Here is a 21,451-nt window from a genome sequence, read left to right as displayed (position 1 = left end):
TCATCGGATCCTTCTGGCATTTAGTTTTTGAACAGTTGTGGTCAGTCTTTGACATGTGGTCAGTCTGATTAGACGCCGTCGTGATAGATGCATGTGTGACGAGCGGTGACCTTTTCTTCAGTCCAGTGATGCTAGTCGTAAAAAAGTCCTGAGGTGGAACTAATGTTACTGGTGCGCCGTTGCCAGGAGGCCTTTGGAGACGTGACGGAACGCCGGAAGCTGAGGCAGAAGCTGGGCTGTAAGAACTTCAAGTGGTACCTGGAGAACATCTACCCAGACATCCACGTTCCGGAAGACCGACCTGGCATGTTTGGCATGGTGAGGAGAACCCAGTTTTTAAAAATGCTAAATTATATACGTTAACAGGCTAAATTGATATTTTCTGACCTCACTCTTTGGTCCGAGGTGAATATGTGGTTTGTTCAAGAATAATTAATCAGAATGACGTTCCTGGTTCCTACCCTGTTCAACGGTGGCAGAGCAATTATCAGACTTTCTCAAAAGTGCTAGTTTTGTCAACGTTTTGATCTGAACCATTGTATGTGATCATAAGTAACCTTAAAACAGGGCTAAACATGCATTTTCCCTTTACTACTCCTTTAAACCTCCAACATGGCCGGCCGTGAAAACCCTCTATAGACCTACTGGTCGCAGCTGAGGGAAACCTGTACAGCAGCTGAACCTCAGTAGCTGAACCTCAGTAGCTGAACCTCAGTAGCTGAACCTCAGTAGCTGAACCTCAGTAGCTGAACCTCAGTAGCTAAACCTCAGTAGCTGAACCTCAGTAGCTGAACCTCAGTAGCTAAACCTCAGTAGCTAAACCTCAGTAGCTGAACCTCAGTAGCTGAACCTCAGTAGCTGAACCTCAGTAGCTGAACCTCAGTAGCTGAACCTCAGTAGCTGAACCTCAGTAGCTGAACCTCAGTGTCACTCTTTGTCGCCCCCTAGCTGAAGAACAGGGGGATGACCAACTACTGTTTTGACTACAACCCCCCTGACGACCACAACCTGGTGGGTCACAGGGTCATCCTGTACCCCTGCCACGGCATGGGGCAGAACCAGGTACGCCCCCCCCAAACCCCCCTCAACCCCCCCCCCCCCCACCAACATGATGCTGCTCTCTTCTCCTCCATCTCTCCTCTTCCCCTCCATCTCTCCTCTTCTCCATCTCTCCTCCCCATCTCTCCTCTTCTCCTCCATCTCTCCTCTTCTCCCCCATCTCTCCTCTTCTCCCCCATCTCTCCTCTTCTCCTCCATCTCTCCTCCATCTCTCCTCTTCTCCTCCATCTCTCCTCCATCTCTCCTCTTCCCCTCCATCTCTCCTCTTCTCCTCCATCTCTCCTCTTCCCCTCCATCTCTCCTCTTCCCCTCCATCTCTCCTCTTCTCCCCCATCTCTCCTCTTCCTCTCCATCTCTCCTCTTCTCCCCCATCTCTCCTCTTCCTCTCCATCTCTCCTCTTCTCCCCCATCTCTCCTCTTCCCCTCCATCTCTCCTCTTCTCCTCCATCTCTCCTCTTCTCCTCCATCTCTCCTCTTCTCCCCCATCTCTCCTCTTCCCCTCCATCTCTCCTCTTCCCCTCCATCTCTCCTCTTCTCCATCTCTCCTCTACTCCTCCATCTCTCCTCTTCTCCTCCATCTCTCCTCTTCCCCTCCATCTCTCCTCTTCTCCTCCATCTCTCCTCTTCTCCTCTCCTCTTCCCCTCCATCTCTCCTCTTCTCCTCTCCTCTTCCTCTCCATCTCTCCTCTTCTCCTCTCCTCTTCCCCTCCATCTCTCCTCTTCTCCTCTCCTCTTCCCCTCCATCTCTCCTCTTCTCCTCTCCTCTTCCCCTCCATCTCCTCTTCTTCTCCATCTCTCCTCTTCTCCTCCATCTCTCCTCTTCTCCTCCATCTCTCCTCTTCTCCTCCATCTCTCCTCTTCTCCTCTCCTCTTCCCCTCCATCTCCTCTTCTCCTCCAACTCTCCTCTTCTCCATCTCTCCTCTTCTCCTGCATCTCTCAGTCTGTCGTGTCATTCGGTGTCTCCTCCCTCTCTCCCTTTTCTCTCCCCTCGTCCATCTCGCCCTCCTCCCACCGCTCCGCCGTGTACGGACCGCACACACACACACACACACACACACACACATACACACGCACACACACACCTGCACGTTCACACACCTGCACGCTCACACACACCCACACCCACCCCTGCACACACAGACACGCACGCATGCACACACACACACACAAACACACACACACACACACACACACACACACACACACACACACACACCTGGACTATCACCCTCCTTCCCTATCTAGCTGTTCCATTTCCTCATGGCAGTATTAAACAGAGTCATAAATCTCAAGTGTTTCAGTTTCAGCAAGGTCACTGTGGCCACACCCCCCAGCCCCCACCTGTCTGTTCCCCACCTGTCTGTCCTACCAGCCCCCACCTGTCTGTCCCACACCTGTCTGTCCTACCAGCCCCCACCTGTCTGTCCTACCAGCCCCCACCTGTCTGTCCCACACCTGTCTGTCCTACCAGCCCACACCTGTCTGTCCCCCACCTGTCTGTCCTACCAGCCCCCACCTGTCTGTCCCACACCTGTCTGTCCTACCAGCTCCTACCTGTCTGCCCTACCAGCCCCCACCTGTCTGTCCTACCAGCTCCTACCTGTCTGTCCTACCAGCTCCTACCTGTCTGTCCTACCAGCTCCTACCTGTCTGTCCTACCAGCTCCTACCTGTCTGTCCTACCAGCTCCTACCTGTCTGTCCTACCAGCCCCTACCTGTCTGTCCTACCAGCTCCTACCTGTCTGTCCTACCAGCCCCTACCTGTCTGTCCTACCAGCTCCTACCTGTCTGTCCTACCAGCTCCTACCTGTCTGTCCTACCAGCCCCCACCTGTCTGTCCTACCAGCTCCTACCTGTCTGTCCTACCAGCTCCTACCTGTCTGTCCTACCAGCTCCTACCTGTCTGTCCTACCAGCCCCCACCTGTCTGTCCTACCAGCTCCTACCTGTCTGTCCTACCAGCCCCTACCTGTCTGTCCTACCAGCTCCTACCTGTCTGTCCTACCAGCTCCTACCTGTCTGTCCTACCAGCCCCTACCTGTCTGTCCTACCAGCTCCTACCTGTCTGTCCTACCAGCTCCTACCTGTCTGTCCTACCAGCTCCTACCTGTCTGTCCTACTGCAGAGACTAGGGCAAGGAGAAATGTGCCAAATAGCACACTACCCCTTTAACACCTTCATTGTCCAGGAAATGACCCTATATTATATATTATATATATTAGGTATATTAGAGAGCAGTAAGACACGCGTCTGCTGAGTTTATTTTCGGTTTCCAAGGGCCGTTATCAACGGTCGCAGATCAAAGCGCCTCTGGACGCGATTGGATAGACCCATAACCAATCAGAGCAACGAAACGTGGGTCAGTCGCTGTACAAACCCGTCCTATATTACATAAACGCTTGCGATTGACCCAGCAAATATCCGCCTGGGGTGGAACTCGGTCTGAAGGGGGGCGTGGCCAGACTGATCTGCGGAGAGAAACAGGAAGTGAGCTCACGTGATGGGGATGGCGTAGCCGGGCTAATACGCGCTGATAATACAACAATGTTACCCACGGTGGTGGCAGGAGGTCAGTGGTTATTTCAGCCACCTTGAGCGCGTCCACGCTGATGTGCTTGTGATGTGGGTCTATGGGGGAAGGTACACACCGTACACACACACACACACACACACACACAACAAACACACCGATGGCATTCAAGCATAATATGCATGCACAAACACTCACGCGCACGCACGCACACACACACACACAACAAACACACCGATGGCATTCAGGCATATACGCATGCACAAACACTCACACACACACACACACACACACACACACACACACACACACACACACACACACACACACACACACACACACACACACACACACACACACACACACACACACTGCTCGTTCCACCTGCTCCTGACTCTGCTGTGTCCCAGTTCTTCGAGGCCTCTGGGGACGGTGAGATCCGCTATAACACCCGGGAGCCAGCAGGGTGCGCTGTGGGCGACGCCGTCTCCAACTACCTGACAGTGCACCTGTGCAGGAAACCCCGGCAACCGGTCCCTGACGACCAGAAGTTTGTCTTCAGAGAGGTGAGGAGGGGAGGGTGTGTGTGTGTGTGTGTGTGTGTGCGTTAAGGTAGGTAAGTGTGTGTGTGTGTGTGTGCGTTTAAGGTAGGTAAGGGTGTGTGTGTGCGTTAAGGTAGGTAAGTGTGTGTGTGTGTGTGTGCGCGTTAAGGTAGGTAAGTGTGTGTGTGTGTGTGTGTGCGCGTTAAGGTAGGTAAGTGTGTGTGTGTGTGTGTGCGTTAAGGTAGGTAGGCTCTCTCTGTCTCTCTTCTACTCTAGACGGTATCTCTCTCTCCTACTCTAGACAGTATCTCTCTCTCTCTCTTCTACTCTAGACGGTATCTCTCTCTCCTACTCTAGACAGTATCTCTCTCTCTCTCTTCTACTCTAGACAGTATCTCTCTCTCTCTCTTCTACTCTAGACAGTATCTCTCTCTCTCTCCTACTCTAGACGGTATCTCTCTCTCTCTCTTCTACTCTAGACAGTATCTCTCTCTCTTCTACTCGGTGGGCACGTTAAGTAGCTGAGCGCTTGCATTATAATGCTCAATGTGAGCGCTGAGCGATTTTCAAAACCAGAGATACCGTCTAGAGTAGAAGAGAGAGAGAGAGAGATACTGTCTAGAGTAGAAGAGAGAGAGAGAGATACCGTCTAGAGTAGAAGAGAGAGAGAGAGAGAGAGAGAGAGAGATACCGTCTAGAGTAGAAGAGAGAGTGATTTTCAAAACCACTTAACGTTCTGCTCCAACTGAGCGCTGAGTTGCTAGGAGACGAGAACTTTTCACCTGTTGTCAATCATGTGTAACGAGCCTCCTTTCGGCATCCGACCTTGTTGTTTTTGTCTCAGGTGATGATGATGATGATGATGATGATGACTATAACGGGGTTTGTCTCAGACCGATCGTAGTTCAAAACTGCTCACTTGTGCTCTGAGCAGATCAGTCTGAGCGTAACCGAGCAACGCGTTAAGTGGATTCTTCTCACTGAGCGCAACCGAGCTGCTCAGCTACTTAACGCGCCCAGTATCTCTCTCTCTCTCTTCTACTCTACAGTATCTCTCTCTCTCTCTTCTACTCTACAGTCTCTCTCTCTCTCTCTCTCTTCTACTCTACAGTATCTCTCTCTGTCTCTCTTCTACTCTACAGTATCTCTCTCTGTCTCTCTTCTACTCTACAGTATCTCTCTCTCTCTCTTCTACTCTAGACAGTATCTCTCTCTCTCTCTTCTACTCTAGACAGTATCTCTCTCTCTCTCTCTTCTACTCTACAGTATCTCTCTCTCTCTCTTCTACTCTACAGTATCTCTCTCTGTCTCTCTTCTACTCTAGACAGTATCTCTCTCTCTCTCTCTTCTACCCTAGACAGTATCTCTCTATCTCTCTTCTACTCTACAGTATCTCTCTCTGTCTCTCTTCTACTCTACAGTATCTCTCTCTGTCTCTCTTCTACTCTAGACAGTATCTCTCTCTCTCTCTCTTCTACCCTAGACAGTATCTCTCTATCTCTCTTCTACTCTACAGTATCTCTCTCTCTCTATCTCTCTTCTACTCTAGACAGTATCTCTCTCTGTCTCTCTTCTACTCTACAGTATCTCTCTCTCTCTATCTCTCTTCTACTCTAGACAGTATCTCTCTCTGTCTCTCTTCTACTCTACAGTATCTCTCTCTATCTCTCTCTTCTACTCTACAGTATCTCTCTGTCTCTCTTCTACTCTACAGTATCTCTCTCTCTTCTACTCTACAGTATCTCTCTCTCTCTCTTCTACTCTACAGTACCTCTCTCTCTCTCTTCTACTCTAGACAGTATCTCTCTCTCTCTCTCTTCTACTCTACAGTATCTCTCTCTCTCTCTCCTACTCTAGACAGTATCTCTCTCTCTCTCTTCTACTCTAGACAGTATCTCTCTCTCTCTCTTCTACTCTACAGTATCTCTCTCTCTCTCTCTTCTACTCTAGACAGTATCTCTCTCTCTCTCTTCTACTCTACAGTATCTCTCTCTCTCTCTTCTACTCTACAGTATCTCTCTCTTTATCTCTCTTCTACTCTACAGTATCTCTCTCTGTCTCTCTTCTACTCTACAGTATCTCTCTCTGTCTCCTACTCTACAGTATCTCTATATCTCTCTTCTACTCTACAGTATCTCTCTCTGTCTCTCTTCTACTCTAGACAGTATCTCTATATCTCTCTTCTACTCTACAGTATCTCTCTCTGTCTCTCTTCTACTCTAGACAGTATCTCTCTCTCTCTCTTCTACTCTAGACAGTATCTCTCTCTCTCTCTCCTACTCTAGACAGTATCTCTCTCTCTCTTCTACTCTAGACAGTATCTCTCTCTCTCTCCTACTCTAGACAGTATCTCTCTCTCTCTCTCTCTCTTCTACTCTACAGTATCTCTCTATCTCTCTTCTACTCTACAGTATCTCTCTGTCTCTCTTCTACTCTACAGTATCTCTCTATCTCTCTTCTACTCTACAGTATCTCTCTCTGTCTCTCTTCTACTCTACAGTATCTCTCTCTCTCTCTCTCTCTCTTCTACTCTACAGTATCTCTCTCTGTCTCTCTTCTACTCTACAGTATCTCTCTCTGTCTCTCTTCTACTCTACAGTATCTCTCTCTATCTCTTCTACAATAGACAGTATCTCTCTGTCTCTCTTCTACTCTAGACAGTATCTCTCTCTCTCTCTCTTCTACTCTAGACAGTATCTCTCTCTCTCTCTCTTCTACTCTAGACAGTATCTCTCTCTCTCTTCTACTCTAGACAGTATCTCTCTCTCTCTCTCTCTTCTACTCTAGACAGTATCTCTCTCTCTCTTCTACTCGAGACAGTATATCTCTCTCTCTCTCTCTCTTCTACTCTAGACAGTATCTCTCTCTCTCTCTCTTCTACTCTAGACAGTATCTCTCTCTCTCTTCTACTCGAGACAGTATCTCTCTCTCTCTCTCTCTCTTCTACTCTAGACAGTATCTCTCTCTCTCTCTTCTACTCTAGACAGTATCTCTCTCTCTCTCTCTTCTACTCTAGACAGTATCTCTCTCTCTCTCTCCTACTCTAGACAGTATCTCTCTCTCTCTCTTCTACTCTAGACAGTATCTCTCTCTATCTCTCTTCTACTCTAGACAGTATCTCTCTCTCTCTCTCCTACTCTAGACAGTATCTCTCTCTGTCTCTTCTACTCTAGACAGTATCTCTCTCTCTCTCTCCTACTCTAGACAGTATCTCTCTCTCTCTCTTCTACTCTAGACAGTATCTCTCTCTCTCTCTCTTCTACTCTAGACAGTATCTCTCTCTGTCTCTCTCTTCTACTCTAGACAGTATCTCTCTCTCTCTCTCTTCTACTCTAGACAGTATCTCTCTCTGTCTCTCTCTTCTACTCTAGACAGTATCTCTCTCTCTCTCTCTCTTCTACTCTAGACAGTATCTCTCTATCTCTCTTCTACTCTAGACAGTATCTCTCTCTCTCTCTCTTCTACTCTAGACAGTATCTCTCTCTCTTCTACTCTAGACAGTATCTCTCTCTCTCTCTTCTACTCTAGACAGTATCTCTCTCTCTCTCTTCTACTCTAGACAGTATCTCTCTCTCTCTTCTACTCTAGACAGTATCTCTCTCTGTCTCTCTTCTACTCTAGACAGTATCTCTCTCTCTCTCCTACTCTAGACAGTATCTCTCTCTATCTCTTCTACTCTAGACAGTATCTCTCTCTGTCTCTCTCTTCTACTCTACAGTATCTCTCTCTTTCTTCTACTCTACAGTATCTCTCTCTCTCTCTCTTCTACTCTAGACAGTATCTCTCTCTCTCTATCTCTTCTACTCTAGACAGTATCTCTCTCTCTCTTCTACTCTAGACAGTATCTCTCTCTCTCTTCTACTCTAGACAGTATCTCTCTCTCTCTCTTCTACTCTAGACAGTATCTCTCTCTCTCTTCTACTCTAGACAGTATCTCTCTGTCTCTCTCTTCTACTCTAGACAGTATCTCTCTCTCTCTCTCTCTTCTACTCTAGACAGTATCTCTCTCTCTCTATCTCTTCTACTCTAGACAGTATCTCTCTCTCTCTCTTCTACTCTAGACAGTATCTCTCTCTATCTCTCTTCTACTCTAGACAGTATCTCTCTCTCTCTCTTCTACTCTAGACAGTATCTCTCTCTCTCTCTTCTACTCTAGACAGTATCTCTCTGTCTCTCTCTTCTACTCTAGACAGTATCTATCTCTCTCTCTCTCTTCTACTCTAGACAGTATCTCTCTCTCTCTATCTCTTCTACTCTAGACAGTATCTCTCTCTCTCTCTTCTACTCTAGACAGTATCTCTCTCTATCTCTCTTCTACTCTAGACAGTATCTCTCTCTCTCTTCTACTCTAGACAGTATCTCTCTCTCTCCTACTCTAGACAGTATCTCTCTATCTCTTCTACTCTAGACAGTATCTCTCTCTCTATCTCTCTTCTACTCTAGACAGTATCTCTCTCTCTCTCTTCTACTCTAGACAGTATCTCTCTATCTCTTCTACTGTAGACAGTATCTCTCTCTCTCCTACTCTAGACAGTATCTCTCTCTCTCCTACTCTAGACAGTATCTCTCTCTCTCTCTTCTAGTCTAGACAGTATCTCTCTCTCTCTTCTACTCTAGACAGTATCTCTCTCTATCTCTCTTCTACTCTAGACAGTATCTCTCTCTCTCTCCTACTCTAGACAGTATCTCTCTCTATCTCTCTCCTACTCTAGACAGTATCTCTCTCTCTCTTATACTCTAGACAGTATCTCTCTCTCTATCTCTCTTCTACTCTAGACAGTATCTCTCTCTGTCTCTCTTCTACTCTACAGTATCTCTCTCTGTCTCTCTTCTACTCTACAGTATCTCCCTCTGTCTCTTCTACTCTAGACAGTATCTCTCTCTCTCTTCTACTCTAGACAGTATCTCTCTATCTCTTCTACTGTAGACAGTATCTCTCTCTCTCCTACTCTAGACAGTATCTCTCTCTCTCCTACTCTAGACAGTATCTCTCTCTCTCTCTTCTAGTCTAGACAGTATCTCTCTCTCTCTTCTACTCTAGACAGTATCTCTCTCTATCTCTCTCCTACTCTAGACAGTATCTCTCTCTCTCTCCTACTCTAGACAGTATCTCTCTCTATCTCTCTCCTACTCTAGACAGTATCTCTCTCTCTCTCCTACTCTAGACAGTATCTCTCTCTATCTCTTCTACTGTAGACAGTATCTCTCTCTCTCTCTTCTACTCTAGACAGTATCTCTCTCTCTCTCTTCTACTCTAGACAGTATCTCTCTCTATCTCTCTTCTACTCTAGACAGTATCTCTCTCTATCTCTCTTCTACTCTAGACAGTATCTCTCTCTTCTACTCTAGACAGTATCTCTCTCTCTCTCTTCTACTCTAGACAGTATCTCTCTCTCTCTCTCTCTTCTACTCTAGACAGTATCTCTCTCTATCTCTCTTCTACTCTAGACAGTATCTCTCTCTCCTACTCTAGACAGTATCTCTCTCTCTCTTCTCTAGACAGCATCTCTCTTATCTCTCTTATACTCTAGACAGTATCTCTCTCTCTGTCTCCTACTCTAGACAGTATCTCTCTCTCTCTCTTCTACTCTAGACAGTATCTCTCTCTCTCTTCTACTCTAGACAGTATCTCTCTCTCTCTCTTCTACTCTAGACAGTATCTCTCTCTGTCTCAATTCAATTCAAGGCTTTGTTGGCTTGGGAAACATGTTAACATTGCCAAAGCAAACATCATACCTAAATATACATAACATATCAAATGTAAATACAAATAGGTGAGTGAAGTGAGTGAGTAAGTACGTGTAATATTTACAAATGTATTTAAATAGTAACTCTCTCTCTCTCTCTCTCTCCACCCTTCTCTCTCTCTCTCTCTACACCCTTCTCTCTCTCTCTCTCTCTCTCTCTACACCCTTCTCTCTCTCTCTACACCCTTCTCTCTCTCTCTCTCTCTCTCTCTCTCTCTCTTTCTCTCTCTACACTCTTCTCTCTCTCTCTCTACACCCTTCTCTCTCTCTACACCCTTCTCTCTCTCTCTCTCTCTCTCTTTCTCTCTACACCCTTATCTCTCTCTCTCTCTCTCTCTCTCTCTCTCTCTCTCTCTCTCTCTCTCTCTCTCTCTCTCTCTCTCTCTCTCTCCACCCTTCTCTCTCTCTCTCTCTCTCTCTCTCTCTCTCTCTCTCTCTCTCTCAGGATGGTACTCTCTACCACGTCATGACCCAGAATTGCGTCCAGGCCGTCGACCAGAGTGACAATGGAAGCCCCGCCCCCGCGCTGCGACCCTGCTCCGACTCCGCCCACCAGAAGTGGTTCTTTGAGGAGAGGGCATAGTCACGGGCCAACCAGGACCTTACCCTGTGAGTCAAGGGAGAAGCCTGGAAATCCCTTCTGAATGACCCCTGAATGCTGAAGTACCTCTTTCTCAAACCCACAAATCCACTGGTGGACATGTTTGGCATGGCAGTCATTTTGAGAGCCGCTCCAAATTAGGCATTTTAACCATAGGAAATATCACATTCCACCACTAGAGGGAGCCAAAGCCTCTTTTTGGTGTGTAGTTTATTTTTCTCTACCCCCTGATGGGATGAAATCATTTTGCAGGTGTTTTTTATTAGGACAGGCTTTTATATACGTAATCTAATAATAATATAGACAAAGTGCTAACTACTCTTGCATACCAGTGGCTGGGATTGAAAACACTTTGTACCTCTAGGTTATCCACTCAGCAACTACAGTACTGAGGGTGAGAAACTGAAGTCTTATGTCTTCATTAAGCAGTTTATCTGTGGGCTTTGATTTCAGAACGTACAGTTCGCATCGCAAACATATCGTTTCACTCGTTTCAATGATGTCAGTTTTACTTCTTATCAATGCAATGGGATTTTTCCCCAGATAGAATGGCGTTTGTGTGACTTTTAACAGCCATAATGTACAGGTTCATTCATTCATTTTTATTTCTGGTTCTTGATTTGTTTTCTTATGTGTCTGATTGTATTCTTCTAGTTCTTGACTGAGCTCTCAAATCAACTCAAGTTGATTTAATCGACTGTAAAACCGGGGGAAACTATAGACCAAAACAAATGTTTTTTTTAATACCTTTTAATCTATACCAATTTATGCACACAGTCCAAATCTACAGTATGAAGTGCCTTTACATGTGCAGAAAGAAGAGATTCATGCCTGGTGCAGAAACCCTTGACATGTTTGTACTGTTTATTTGAGATTTGTTTACTTATTGGTTGAGACGTCTTGTCCAGGACACTGAGGGGGGACAGTGAGACGTCTTGTCCAGGCCACTGAGTGGGGACAGTGAGACGTCTTGTCCAGGCCACTGAGTGGGGACAGTGAGACGTCTTGTCCAGGCCACTGAGTGGGGACAGTGAGACGTCTTGTCCAGGCCACTGAGTGGGGACAGTGAGACGTCTTGTCCAGGCCACTGAGTGGGGACAGTGAGACGTCTTGTCCAGGCCACTGAGTGGGGACAGTGAGACGTCTTGTCCAGGCCACTGAGTGAGGACAGTGCAGTCCATCCCTGTCCATTTTGCTGCGGTCACATCAGTGTGTGCGAAGAGACTTTGGTAGGCAGTCGTGGACAGATGCTGAGCCCCCCTGCTGTGCTAGAACGCAGCTGGCTTCCTGATTGGTTCTTCCCAGTTCTTCTCTCCCCCTATGAGGGCACTCCCATTCCTCACCTGTCCTGTTCAGGTGGTGTGGAGGTTAACGTGGGCTGGATAGGAATGTCCTCTCTCTCTCACACTGTGGTCCAGCGCTTGTAAACTTGTGAACAGGTACACACTCAATGGGCTCATATTATACACCTTCATAGTATGGTGTAGGTGTATGATTATATGCCCTCATAGTATGGTTTAGGTATATGATTATACACCCTCATAGTATGGTTTAGGTATATGATTATACACCCTCATAGTATGGTTTAGGTATATGATTATACACCTTCATAATTTGTTGTAGGTATATGATTATACACCCTCATAGTATGGTGTAGGCGTATGGTTATACACCTTCATAATGTGGTGTAGGTATATGATTATACACCCTCATAGTATGGTTTAGGTATATGATTATACACCTTCATAATTTGGTGTAGGTATATGATTATACACCCTCATAGTATGGTGTAGGCGTATGGTTATACACCTTCATAATGTGGTGTAGGTATATGATTATATGCCCTTATAGTATGGTTTAGGTATATGATTATTAGGGGTGTAACAATATATCGTGCCACAATATATCGCGGTACAGAAACGTCACAATACGTATCGTCAAGGTGAAAACAATATTGTGATGTTTATTGTATATCAGTGAACGCTGGCTACACAACGCTGGTAACAAACACGTCTTTTGTCTCTAGGCCTCTCCATGATATTACAACAGTTAAGCTCTAAATTCACAAAGTGTGTTGGAGTAGAGATGTGGAGAAATGCACTATTGGTGTGAACAGCATCACTACTGCAACGCTTCACACCTGCCCTTAGTGTATCGTATCGTATTGTTATCGTCAACCCAATATTGCGTATCGTATCGTGAGATTAGTGTATCGTTACACCCCTGATGATTATACACCTTCATAGTATGGTGTAGGTATATGATTAAACACCCTCATAATGTGGTTTAGGTATATGATTATACACCCTCATAGTATACCAGTAACGGTACCGTGTGGGTCAGCTGAACTCTATAAACGGACCATACTAGGTTATTATTGGACCATAAACGGACCATACTAGGTTATTATTGGACCATAAACGGACCATACTAGGTTATTATTGGACCATAAACGGACCATACTAGGATATTATTGAAGCAGTATCTCTTTTATGGATCGTTTGGTTCAATTTGAGTTGTTGAATGAGAGTGATACATGACGTCTATCGACCAATCAGCTCCACTCTTTCCTTCAATCTACGCCCGGAAGAGCGTTGTGTCCTTGCGGCCGCGCAGCCAGCGTGATAAATATTACATCCACTTCCTCTCAATGGGTTATTTATTATCTCCAGAGCCGTCTGTTATTCCAAGCATGTCCTCTAGTTGTAAACCACCCTTATATTGTATGCTAATTTCAGATGGTCTACGACCGCAGTCAAATTGATAACTGGACATTCGGCTGGTCTGGATCATAGATCTTTCACAGGTGGAAGGAGAAAGGCTTTTATATTATGGTGAAAGTGTGTGAACCTCCGTGTGTGTGTGTGTGTGTGTGTGTGTGTGAGAGAGAGAGATTGTGTTTGCAGGTGTGTGTGTGGTAGAGCAGCTTGTTTCATTGCTCTGTGTCACATGCTGTAATGCCATCCTATATGCAGCGCTGTGGTCTCCCTGTTTAGATGCTGAAACTATTCCAAAACAGGAAGTGACCTATGAATCAGCCCAGCTTGTGTTAATCGCTTAATCAGTGATGCTGGAATTTGAACTCCATGTCTTGTGGATTTACTTGCCGTCAAGAACACAAAGTGGCCTTATGACAAAACTCATCTTGAAATGAAGGATTGATTTTTTTTTTTGGGGTGGGGGGGTGTATGTCCATTGAATGGACACAATTTGTGACAAATGTAAAAGTTTCTTTGTCATGGTTGTAATTTTGAAGTTAACTCAAAACATAAAACCTTTGAGTAAGATACTATTGGTGTATATGAGTGCCTTATTACATTGTGTGCCACATGGTTTGGTTGCCTGTACACAGTACAGTATAGTACAGTGTATTTTGCATGCATGTTTTTATAGTCTTATGGATTATATTGCTTCCCCTTCCCCTTCAGTTACCATGCTATATAATATAGTTAATGTGCTATATAATATAATATAATATACTTCTGTCTGAGAACCATAGCAGCAGCACTTTGAAGCCGACCTACATGTATCTCTATAAAATTCTTAGTGCTCTTTTACCGTTTTATTTCAATACCTTTAACATTGTTCAATTAAATCTCACGTTGCTCCGGTTCAATGAGACGCGCCCTCCTCAACAGTGACATGGACCGACTGTGAGACGTCTCCTCCACGGCAGAGAGAGAGAGAGAGAGAGAGAGACAGAGAGAGAGAGAGAGAGACAGAGAGAGAGAGAGAGACAGAGAGAGAGAGAGAGAGACAGAGAGAGAGAGAGAGAGACGGGAAGATAATGAAAGAGAGAGCTCAAAGCGTATCTGATCGGTTTGAACACCAGCTGTGGAGTGAGATGGCGGAGTGTGGAGCTCGTGCCAAGTCGCCCCCCCTCCAACCCCCCCCCCCCCCCCCCCCCCTGGTGGTTTGATGTGAGGTGGGCAGGGCAGGGGGGGGGGCGTGGGCCCCCTGCTTCGTGCCGTCCTCTGCCAGGCTCTCTGGGGGGGGGCCCGGTCTCTCACGGTGATGCTGGAGAAACCCGGGGGTCCGTTCAAGAACAGGGAGACGTTGCAAAGTGTTGTAGATAGAAATGGAGCGTGTGGTGGAACAGAACCTGACGGGGTAGACGGTGATATCGCCTGGACCATCTGTGCTTTCTCCATGTCTCTGATCTCACACTGAGAAAATGAGGCCTTTTCAAGAGGGCGAAATGTTCTCAGAGTAGTCATTCAGGGGATAAATAGGGAGCCCATAGAGTTTCTCTCAACTATGTTTTTCTCGCACGAATCTCTGGCTGGAGCAGCGATACTGGGCACTTTCAGGACTGGGAGTCAAACTGGTGCAACGCTCACACAGACCGACACGTTCTCCCAGTAGAACACGCTGGAACGCCTCACGTTCTCCCAGTAGAACACGCTGGAACCCCTCATGTTCTCAACAGAACCCTTCATGTTCAGACAGGCGCTAATGCTACTGGGACTTCCTCAGGCTAGGCTTAAGCATACTATACTTGGCTGTAGTATTTAAGGCGAGGAGGTAGCATACTATACTTGGCTGTAGTATTTAAGGCGAGGAGGTAGCATACTGTACTTGGCTGTAGTATTTAAGGCGAGGAGGTAGCATACTATACTTGGCTGTAGTATTTAAGGCGAGGAGGTAGCATACTGTACTTGGCTGTAGTATTTAAGGCGAGGCGGTAGCATACTATACTTGGCTGTAGTAGTAGTAGCTATTCTGTATACTCACTTCAGATCTGCCAATGGAATTCTCTGAAAAGACATCTTTCCTTCCTCCCTTCCTTGATAATCTCTTGTCTGTAACACTTTATTTGAAGGGGCGTGCATAAGACTGACATGGCACTGTTATAATGCCGTCATGACACTGTCATAACAATGACATGACACATGAAGACTATAAATGTTGTCATTAAGTGTTATTCGGTCAATTGCATGGATGTATTAATAGAAATTGTCATGTTTGTTTAATGCAAAGTTTACATCATTTGAGATGTCTTTGTTATGACAACTTGACATTGTCATAACCTGTCATAAACGTGACCTAGCAGGCCTAATTATCAAAAAGAGGTGTGCATAAGATTGACATGACGCTGACACATGAAGTAATCTTTATGAATGTTTATGACTGTTGTCATGAAGTGTTATGACAGTGTCATGACAACGTCATGTTCGTCTTATGCACACCCCTTTTTGATAATGACAGGTTATGTTGTCTTGATTAATTTTGTTGTCATAACAAAGGCATCTCAAACATAGTCGGCTTTGCATTAAAAATGACATAATTGACTGAAGAACACTTAATGACCACATTCATAAAGATTCTTCATACATGTATGTCATGTCACGCTTATGAAAGCGTCATGTCGGTCTTATGCACACCCCCTCAAATCAAGTGTTACCCCTCTAACAGGGCTTGAAGGTGGAAGCGTTGTAATTGCTTTGCTGTCTCCCTATGCAATCCTGTCAGATAAGTGATTTCTCAAAGGAGCGGGGAAGGAAGTAGAAGTCAAACAGGGCCTGAGATTGGACCCGTGTACGAGGTACGAGAATGAAGTGTTCTTGAAAATAGGACGAATATGCGCATAAACATGGGGGGAACATTTAAATAACCTTGTAGGGCGATTTATTCTGACATAGAATTGAGTTAGAGCAGCGAGGTGGTACCGGCTTTGAATACAGTACATGGCAGTAATCTTCCGTAGTCAGCCACACCCTATCTGCCCTTTATGTGCATATAAATCAGTCTCCCCACAGTCTTACCCCTCGGAGATATGCAAGCTTGTCAGGGAGAGATGCCGTAGGAGTGAGACGCGCACGCACGCACACGCGCCTTTTCCCTCGCTGTATGTCACTTTAGTTTTATGTAATCCCCAATACCCAGTTGAGCTCAGGAGCATGGCGGTGGCTGCAGGCTCCATACATTAGATGACATACTTACACTTCCAGACGGTCTGCAGTAAACTGGGTGAGGATTCATGCAGTTATGTAGCTTCCAATGTTGGGGAATTAATATAAGAAATGTACCTCGTGTGAGAATAAACGGGTCACCATCTTTTGAAAGTGATGCAAGGGGTGACACAATCAATACATAATCTATCAACCGGCTGTACCCATGACGTAGGTCAATGCTTGTGCACCTCCCTACAAAGAACTCCTCACTCCACTAAACCCCTCCTGCAATCTTCAATCTGGACACAGCCTGCTTCTTCATACCCCTGGACTAAGCTGTGATCTATGGGAGACCCTGCTTCTTCATACCCCAGGACTAACCTCTGCTCTATGGGAGACCCTGCTTCTTCATACCCCTGGACTAAGCTGTGCTCTATGGGAGACCCTGCTTCTTCATACCCCTGGACTAAGCTGTGCTCTATGGGAGACCCTGCTTCTTCATACCCCTGGACTAAGCTGTGCTCTATGGGAGACCCTGCTTCTTCATACCCCTGGACTAAGCTGTGCTCTATGGGAGACCCTGCTTCTTCATACCCCTGGACTAACCTCTGCTCTATGGGAGACCCTGCTTCTTCATACCCCTGGACTAAGCTGTGATCTATGGGAGACCCTGCTTCTTCATACCCCTGGACTAAGCTCTGCTCTATGGGAGACCCTGCTTCTTCATACCCCTGGACTAAGCTGTGCTCTATGGGAGACCCTGCTTCTTCATACCCCTGGACTAAGCTGTGATCTATGGGAGACCCTGCTTCTTCATACCCCCTGGACTAAGCTGTGATCTATGGGAGACGGGGCCTTTTGCTCAGCTGCCTTTGGAATGTCCTCCATGATGTGAGGGTACCACAGACTCTGGGCTCTTTTAACACTGGTTTAGATTTATTTAGAAAAGCGTTTTGCATGCAATGTGTATATATTTTATATACAATACTACATTTTCTCTTTTTTCTTCGTGACTTGGTCATGTTTTCAAATTGAAAAGTGATTTATAAATAAAATTAATTGTTTTTTATAGTCCTCTGGCATTATTACATCATCTTGAATTGTTATCTGAATAGAACCTCATGGTTTCCCTGGAAACAAGGAAACAACATATTCAAAGAGCAATAAGGTATAATTACTGTACAACCTTTTTCATACTGCAATTGGGGCTTAGAAACAATTTTCTTCTGACAGGGCATACACAATGGACTCTGTTGTGAAGAAAATTCAAGGTATATTTCTAGTAATGAATCTTGAAGTTGAATATGATGCTTTGTCCACACAAATGTATGCAGACTGCATGCATCAATGACAATGATTACATACTTTTTCCTAAATGGCCAACTGTCAGATGATGGGTGAGGTTAGCTTGCTTGTTTAGTTCTCTTACTGCATACACTGCCTACTGTGTTATCAACCTCCCCCTGTCTTAGAACTGGACATCCGCCTGTATCGAGGACGGCATAGAAAGCGTGGCTTGCCAAATGATGATCATATAGATGATCCCCAGCAGAAGACTACAGTGAGAGGTATGAGTCTGTTGTGTCGTCACTTGTACCTGTTATCATAAGCTGGGTAATACAACGTGTCCAAATCAAAACACAAGCAATTGGATGTGTTTGACAAACCTAGGAAACTAGGACTACAGATCTATAGCCTAAGAACGGCTTGGCTCCGCTGGGTCCGTTAGCGTTAGCATCAACCATCAGCTATCAGACGCTGAGGAAATGAAGCCATTGTAATTAATGATAACGACTCCACTGCGGCCGTTGCGTTGCATTCGATGTCAACATCCAACGTTAGGGAATTAGGGAATTGCCCTTGGTTCATTTCTTGATTTTTGATGGATGCTGATAGTTGACGCTGATGGACGCAGTGGAGCCAAAGTGTAAGCCTGCATATTTCACGCCTGGACAGAGATGTACAGGATTCATTTCAGCAAGAATGATTAGTGTGAGAATCTCTAGTACGACGTCCTGACTGTGTGCTCTTCAACCAATCAGAGGAGAGGCTTGTATAAGGTGTGTAAGCTGAGTAGAATGTGCAGTAACACTTTAGAATAACTATCCCTCATAAATAGTTAATAGATCATTCACAAACTGTAGTTAATGAGTTATTAATGATGGGTTAAATATTTGTTAATAGTCAGTTAATGATTTACAGCTATTCCTAATAAATAGTCAATAGATCATCCACAACCTGTTAAAGGTTTGTTAATAATTGGTTAATCATTTAAAACTACGACTTATTCATATTTAATAGATAATGAACAAGCAATTAGTAAACTATTTAGTAAACTACTTGTTACTTGATTGGTAAATGACTTGTAAAATGTGTGTTAATAGTTGACCAACCTACAGCTGGCCCCATCTGGCCTTCCATCAGGGGACCCATATAAACACAAATGAATAAACGTTTAGAAGTGAGTAACAAATCATTATGTAAAGGTTAGTAACATGTTTTTGAATGATTTTTCAAGATGCCCACCCACATCCATTGTATGACCAAAACGGTGGTAGAGCAATTATCAACTTTCTCGAATATGCTAGCTTTGTCAACGTTTTGATCTGAACCATTGTATATGATCATAAGTAACCTTAAAACAGGGCTAAACATGCATTTTCCCTTTACTACTCCTTTAACACATCCTTAATAACCCATTAACGAACAGTTTGTGGATGATCTACCATTATATTACCATTACCATTTACCATGATCTATTAACTATTTATAAGGGGTAGTTATTCCAAAGTGCTACCGTAAGCACTGACCCATGGTCAATTAGAATTATCTGAACCTGACAAAAACAGTCCAGCCTGATAGAATAGAACGTTTATTTGCAATTTGTAACAAGTACGGTTACAGGTAGATTGCAATTCTTCTAATCACTTGTCCTTACAGTATGTTATCAGTGCTAATCACTTCTTCATTCCTCTCCAAGGTACTCAACTATACACTATTACTGGGCAGCCAACATCCACAAAATGATTCTATGGGTTAGAGAACCAACACTAAGTTGGTGTGAACTTGAAGCCAAATCCTGCCCGTCTACCTCTCTTTTGGCATTGCTTTCGTCTCAACTGCCCATTCGACCTACTCAATTCTCCAACAATCCAATTGTTGTTTCAAGTTTAAGAATATGGTACCAATTTAGACGTGCTTATGGATACCAAGGGCCATCTATTCATAGCCCCATTTGCAAGAACCATCTCTTCCTACCTCCCTATACTGATATAGCATTTTCTATGTGGCAGGGGTTAGGGCTTGTCAGACTAAAAGACCTGTATATTAATAATGTTTTTTGTAGCTTCAGTCAATTGTGTGAAAAATTTAGTCTCCCCAAAACTCAACTATTCCGGTACTTCCAGGTACGTAACTGGGCCAAACTGAATAACCCCTCTTTCCCCAATAGACCCCCTGACTCGGTAGTTGATTTAATTTTAGACATCCCCACGCCCCAAAAAGGTCTTGTTTCCAAAATATACACCTTGATTTCCCCTCTCACAGGAAACTCTCTAGATAAAATTAAACTGGCTTGGGAAGATGAACTCGGTCAAGATATAGATGAAGGTGTATGGGATCGAGCACTGGCTCGGGTGAATAACAGCACATTCCCCAGAAAAAGGGGAAAAATGTGGACCCTGAATGTACATTGACTTTCAAAGACCTGTTATTCAATAAAAATATTTTTTTTTTTTTAAAAAGGTTCCCAAACTGGCAATTTACTATACTATCTGTCGTCTGACCATCAATGCCTTATTAGTGAGTTTCCTTGTGACATCACTGTTCTGGCACCTGATGACACAAAGGGTGCCTGTCCAATCAAAAACACTGATTTAGTCTGACACAACTCAGAGGTAATTGTGAAAAGCGTTATTTTTTATGATGGACAAGCAGTTCTGAGCATGGCTGCTCTGGCGAGGACCAAGAAAAAAGACACTTATGTAGAAGAATCATCCGGTATGTTCTCTCACGAGTGACATTAGTTTGTACGTACAGTATGATGTAATTTCAGCCTACCCTGTATTACGTGGGTGGTGTGTTAGATTTCTACAAAGAAGCTTGGAAATCAATCTCTCAGAGAAAGCTCTTGCAGGCCACTTTCTCTTCAAAAGGTCATGACCTTAGTGAACTGTGTTGCATCAAATTCCACCCCTTTAGCAGTGGAGCAAATTAGTGACCTTTTCTGAGACTTTGACAATTTCCATTTAGACAGGTTTTTAGTTACCTTTAGTTCCTGCTTGGTGATTCAGCTCGTGCACAAAAAAGCTAATGGAATTGATTTGAATGTTCAATATCAGCAGTGATAGCCTTCCAAGCTAAACTAGTTTGATCCTGTCATCGCCACACAATCATGGCCTCCTAATCATCTCCAAATTAACTAATTCATCTCAACTTAGGCTGCTACCGCCACAGAGAATAAAACGATAGTTCGAAATAACACTGCCTGCTGTCTATCCAGGTGACAAGAGCCTTACAGACGGTCTGACGGTCCAGCCCAAAGCCGTAGAGACTGCCCCGTCCAGACCGCTCGATGCCAGCCCCCCAGACCTGTCCAGAGCTGGTAACGCCGCCAACCCGCTGCGTGGCCCCCAGCCCCCCTCTAGCCCCCTGACAGACCACCTCCACGCCACACCCAGCGCCCACCCTCTCCACCCAGAGAACAGCCCCACACCGGTGGACTCCCCCCTCTCCTCACTCGTCCCCTCCACGCCGGACCGCGCGTCACCACAGCCCGCCCCAGCCCAACAGGGGGCGCTGTGCGGAGAAGTGGACGCTCTGTTCATCCGAACGGTCACCGCCGCCGAGCTGGTGTGCGGGGAGAGGAAGTACAAGTGTTCGGGGTGTCTGAGGTACTACGACCACCTGGTGAATCTTCTGGGTCACATCGACCAGGGCTGGCGGGAGGGGTTCAGCTGCCGCGTCTTCTACAGGAAGTTAAGGAGCATGCAGGAGCGCGGGATGGCGTTGAGCAGCGCCGGCCGTGAGGTCGACAGAGAGCTGGGCTCCGCCCACGTGGCGCCCGCTGACGAGCGAAG

General features: G+C 45.4%; 1 protein-coding gene across 1 annotated transcript in view; it reads left to right on the top strand.

Annotated features, from left to right (window-relative positions):
- galnt12 (UDP-N-acetyl-alpha-D-galactosamine:polypeptide N-acetylgalactosaminyltransferase 12) overlaps positions 1 to 11,908 on the top strand; it is a gene marked incomplete at its 5' end in the record, with an annotated part of 22,256 nt that extends 10,348 nt beyond the window's left edge. The window contains 4 exons of the mRNA XM_084455413.1: positions 187 to 318; positions 949 to 1,062; positions 4,000 to 4,155; positions 10,324 to 11,908. Of these exons, the coding sequence (XP_084311539.1) occupies positions 187 to 318; positions 949 to 1,062; positions 4,000 to 4,155; positions 10,324 to 10,461 (540 nt within the window). The 3' untranslated portion in view covers positions 10,462 to 11,908. The remainder of the gene's footprint in view (positions 1 to 186; positions 319 to 948; positions 1,063 to 3,999; positions 4,156 to 10,323) is intronic.
- Between the last annotated feature and the right edge of the window lie 9,543 nt (positions 11,909 to 21,451).

This window comes from Borostomias antarcticus (assembly GCF_949987555.1).
Source record: "Borostomias antarcticus genome assembly, chromosome: 21".
Classification (NCBI taxonomy): domain Eukaryota; kingdom Metazoa; phylum Chordata; class Actinopteri; order Stomiiformes; family Stomiidae; genus Borostomias; species Borostomias antarcticus.
This window is presented reverse-complemented; position numbering and strand designations above follow the sequence as displayed.